The sequence below is a fragment of the Asparagus officinalis genome, chromosome 6 (genome assembly GCF_001876935.1).
Source record: "Asparagus officinalis chromosome 6, Aspof.V1, whole genome shotgun sequence".
NCBI classification, from domain to species: Eukaryota; Viridiplantae; Streptophyta; class Magnoliopsida; order Asparagales; family Asparagaceae; genus Asparagus; species Asparagus officinalis.
In genome coordinates, this window is record NC_033799.1 from 21,794,677 (window position 1) to 21,799,722 (window position 5,046).

At 36.7% G+C, this 5,046-nt stretch overlaps 1 protein-coding gene across 1 annotated transcript; it reads right to left on the bottom strand.

Annotated features, from left to right (window-relative positions):
• On the bottom strand, positions 630-4,702 carry LOC109844952 (myosin-3). The gene is made up of 7 exons (XM_020414135.1): positions 4,368-4,702; positions 4,055-4,170; positions 3,847-3,965; positions 3,547-3,709; positions 2,988-3,208; positions 2,580-2,907; positions 630-1,848 (listed from the first exon to the last, which is right to left on the bottom strand). The coding sequence occupies exons 1-7, from the start codon at positions 4,539-4,541 to the stop codon at positions 840-842; spliced, it is 2,130 nt and encodes a 709-aa protein (XP_020269724.1). The 5' UTR covers positions 4,542-4,702; the 3' UTR covers positions 630-839.

Below are 5,046 nucleotides of genomic sequence, written 5' to 3' on the forward strand. Positions count from 1 at the left end.
CATTTTCTCATAAAAAATCATTGCAACAGCAATCAAATTGATAGCTGTTTGAACGAAAAACATGAATACGATCTTTATCTTCGCATAAAACTAACTATTGTAGCATTTACTGTAGCATGAATAGTGAATCTTAAATCCTCCCGTAATTATAGAGGAATAGATATCACCGTAAGTAGACTAGAAATGGCAACAAATTCATGGCAAATGCCACCTGATGACATGAATGTCGAAACATAAACTGAAATGACGCGACAAAATTAATCTTCTCACAGGTATAGAGATCATAGAAAAACAAGTGAATAGAGGATATCTATCCCCATCATATTACCAAATTCAAATCAAAAGTATATTGGAACTAGAAAAATAGAAGTAAATAAGAACTTGAAATTTCACAACCAATATGTACAAGTTCTATGTAAGTGAGATATTTACCCAGGAATTGAAATTCCAAGCAATGAGAGAATAAGCAATAGTCATTGACTTCATTGTTTTCACCATAATGGCATAGTTCTACACAGCTGAGATATTTTTACCCAACAAACTAACAATCAAGCAAAGATTATAATAAAATTGCCAATGTCCTCAATCATAAAATTTTGGAGCAGAGTGCAGACCAAGTTCAAAACAACTTTCCAAACAAAACAACAATATACTATCTTTTATTGCAAACTCTTCCTAGCAAAGTACTTACACAAAAGAGAACAAACCAAGAATGAAGATTCATGTACAAATAGAATAACCAATGACTGTTATACAATACAACAAACAACTATATAGTAATATACCACAGCAATAAAGACTTCGCAAAAGCCAAATCATAGTTACTAAAACTGATACCTTCATTTGTTTACTGTTCTCTTGATTGTCCTTGTGCAGCTCTTAATGAACTTACTGCTTGTTGATGCCATTGAATCCAAATTTGCTTCACTCCTCCTCATCCCCATGATCACTGAGGGAGATGATGGAGTTGATCTAAACCCTCTTGAGGAGCTTTCACAGCTCTCTTCTCTTTTCTCATTGAAACTCCTTCTGTTGTTATCCAATGGCTTCAGCTTCAAGGACTTGCTCTCCTTCTCTGGGTTTATTCGGTTCAGTCTGTTGATAGTCTCAGCAGTTTGATTCTCCTCCTCTCCACCCTTTGCATTCTCCAACATAATTTGTAGCCATTTCTCTACATTCCCTTTGCCTAATTGGTTTCTCTCTTCTTCATCTTCTTCATCTAAAAACTTCTTGTTTGATTCTTTTCCCTCTTCAAAGATTTCGTTAGTCTCTCTGATTGCTAACTGCCCAAGCTTATGATTGAGTAGCTTGTCATCATCTTCACATTCTTTTTGTCGAGTTCTTTCTTCAAGAATCAAGGCTTTGCTCTTCTTTCCCTTATGATTGAGTAGCTTGTCATCACCTTCACATGCTTTTTGCCGAGTTCTTTCTGCAAGAAGCAAGGCTTTGCTCTTCTTTCCCTTATTCTTACGAGTCAAGTTTTCAATGTCTTCATGCTCTTCTTCTTCTTCTTTTTCTTCTTCACTGAGAGAATGTCCAGCTTCAGAGGCCTTCTGCTCTTCCTCTAGAAAAACCCTGAGCTCCTTCTTCAATGGTGTCCAACCCTTTATGCAATCTTCGTTCCTCTCCTCAAACAGTGTGTTGTAGTCCATTCTGGATCTTTTCCTTGCTTGCTGCAACTCCCAGCAAGGCCTTGATATCTGTTTCTCGAGCTCATCTCTTTCATTAAATTTTCTCCGCAGTTTGTTCTCTGAAGTATCACACATTGCTCTTTGGGCCTCTAATCGAGCCATTAGAGCACTTGTTGCAGCTTGATTCAGCCTTAGTTGCTCTTTGTAGACCACACTCCTACAAATCAACAAAATTTGTTTAAATTATGAAGAGTGAGTGTTTCTTAGATTACAATTATTATCACTGATGCACATTTTAAAATGCAACCAAAATTTGTAGAAATTACGCATAAATAGTACTGAAACCATGTACTGTATATTTAAGATTCAATTGTTATTACTGACGCACATTCCTATATATCAACAAAATATTACAAATTATGAGTAACTAGTAAAAATCATGAACAGGGTATTTATGTTCTTACTTCTTACTGATGCAGACTCTGAAATGTCAACAAACTTTATAGAAATTATGAATAAACGGGCATATGCTTTTGATTGCTCTTACTGACGCACACTCCTAAATATCAACAAAAGTTATGTAGACTTTATAAACAAATACTGAAATCATGAGCAGAGTACTTAAGATTTCAACTGTTATTACTACTATCATATATCAACAAAATTTGTAGAAATTATAAATTAAAAGTAGCCAAATTATGAAGCGGGTATTTAAGGTTCATACTGTTCTTACTGGTGCACACTCCTAAATATCAACAAAGTTTATATAGAATTTATGAATAAATAGTACCGATATCATAAATAGTACTGAAATCATGAACATATACTTAAGATTGCAACTGTTCTTATTGATGATGTACACAACATTTATCAACAAAATTTGTCAAAATTATGAAGATATAGTACAGAAATCATGAACAGGGAATTTAAGATCTCAAGTATTCTTACTGATGCATCGCGTCTCTGATCATCTTTTCTAGCAAAGCTCTATAAGAAGCCTGAGCTTCTGATAACCTCCTGCACTTCTCAACCCTTCGTCTGCGCTTTATAAGCAAAGCCTCTAGATCTTGAAGAGCAATCCTTTCTTCTTCATTCTTCTGTCTGAACTCATTCAGTTCATCCTCCAACTGACTCATCTCAGCTTCTTTCTTCTTGCTGTCTCCTCTCTGCCTTAGTGAATCTCTGGCCCGTGTAATTGTAAGATAAGGGTTATTAGCAAATTCATCTGATTCTGGTGGTTCATTCTCTTTCGATGTATTTGGCGTCATTCTTTGAACTAAAAAAAATACACAAGTATTAATGAGGAAACATATGTAGTGAGAGGAAGTCATTAAGTTTGTTTTTTTTTCTGCGAACCTAAATAAGGTGAATTAGGTCGGAGAGATTTATTCATATTGACAGGCTTCAACACTGAAGACTCCGAGTTTCTGTTTGTCGATACAAGGGCAGCTGGAGCTAGGCCTAATTTCTGCTTCATCTCCACGAAATGTTGAGGGAAGCTATGGGAATCTACAGCTTGCAGAGCATTTAGCTCCTCACAGCTCCCATCCAAAAACAAGAACGAAAATGCTCTATTCCTGCAAATGGAAAATTGTACATTTGGATAAATATATCATCAGAAAAAAAAAAAGGTTTAAGATGGTCTAGCTGAGTGCAGATAGACATATTTTGGATCTTTTTCTTATCTACCTTTTCCGTTTACTCATTGAGGTTAAAATTTTGAAAGTAGGAAATCGCGTAATTGAATGGTGACATAGTTTACTGGAATTGAAGATTAGTAATATACATACACCTGATTTTCAATCCATTGACGGTCAGCGGAAATAGTATTAAAAAGGCAAAAAGGTAAAAATTAACGTGGAAAAAAAATCTAAGAAAAATAGCAACACTGAAGCTCCACACATATGTAGCTAACCTGAAATCTAGATTTTTGGAGGCAAATACGGATAAGAATTGGTTCACTGAGATTCCCAGCTGAAGATCCCACCAAGGAACAAGGAAATCCAGCTTGTTTTTCTTCTTTCTACACACTTGCCATTGTAGAATCCTCAAATTGCTTGGCACAGTTCTCCCTCCTCCTACGAAGTTCAAAAAAATAACTCCCATTTATAATCAAAATAAACCCAAGTAAAAGAGAGAGAGAGAGAGAGAGAGAGAGAGAGAGAGAGAGAGAAATAAAAGGAAACAAATTTAGTCCAAAATGTAATTGACTTACTTGAGCAAGGGAACCAGTGATCAACATCCCAAGCCAATGGAGATGCAGAATCAGCGTGAAGATAAAGCACATTCCCAAATGGGTCTACACGAAACAGCTCCGGATCAAACCCTGCATTCCTGAAATAAAAAACCCCCAAAAAACATAAAATTCTAATCAAAACGTAACAAATTTTAAAAGACCCATATTTTCTAAATAGAGATCTTACCCAAGATGATCAAGCTGCTTCCATAGAAGATTCACAAACCCTCTTGGGTTCGGAGCAGGCTTCGCATCGGGATCGATCACAGGAAACATTTGATTCAAATCCTTAGCTCTCAAAGCCTAGAAACAAAAGAAGAAAGTACTTTTTAGAGAAATTGAGCAATACTAAGATTTTTTTGTCTTTTGGTTTATAAACCCACCCACTTCCAAAATCATTGTTCAACACAAATACGCAAACGCATAGGTCAGAGGAAATTTTGGGTTTACTGACAAAAAAAACCCAAAAATAAATTGATGGGGTTTTGGGGATTATGTACCTCTTGGGGCTGGAGAGTGTAGGGGATGAAGGAGAGAGGAGGGCCATTTAGGAATGGGCTTGTACTGCTGTTGCTATTGATGTTGCAGAGCTTGGAGTATGCTTTCGGGTAGCCGAGGTTCTGATCAATGGCCATCTCTTCTTCAGTGAATTTGGGGATTTTTGCTGCTGCCATGGCTGTAGATTCTAGAGAGAAAGAGAGAGAGAGAGAGAGAGAGAGCGGAGAGAGAGAAAGGGGGGATTTTGGTTTGAATTTGAGAGAAAGTGGAAAAGGAGAGGGTGTGTTTGTGAGCTGAAGAGAAGTAACGGTCCAATTTCTGTTGGAAAATAGCCGTTGGAATGTAAATCTTTTGATTTTTCTCTGGATTTAAGTTTGCAGTGCCTTTAAATTGTGATGCCACGCTGGAGATGGAAGAGTTGGACCCACATGGAGCCTGTGTAGGTCCAGGTTTTATTGTGGGTTTGAAATGAAGTGGCGCCCGTTCATGAGATCAGAGGTCTTGTCCGAAACAGCTGTCAGTTTGAGCTGGTCATGTTCTTGTAACAGTCGGAATCATTGAATTTGCTATTAGGTCCCCAAAACATATAGAGTATTTTTAAGTTTCAATTGGGGGATCGAACATTACTTCATTAACTTTTTTGCGGATGAAATATTAGACATACATTTTTTTCATACAAGT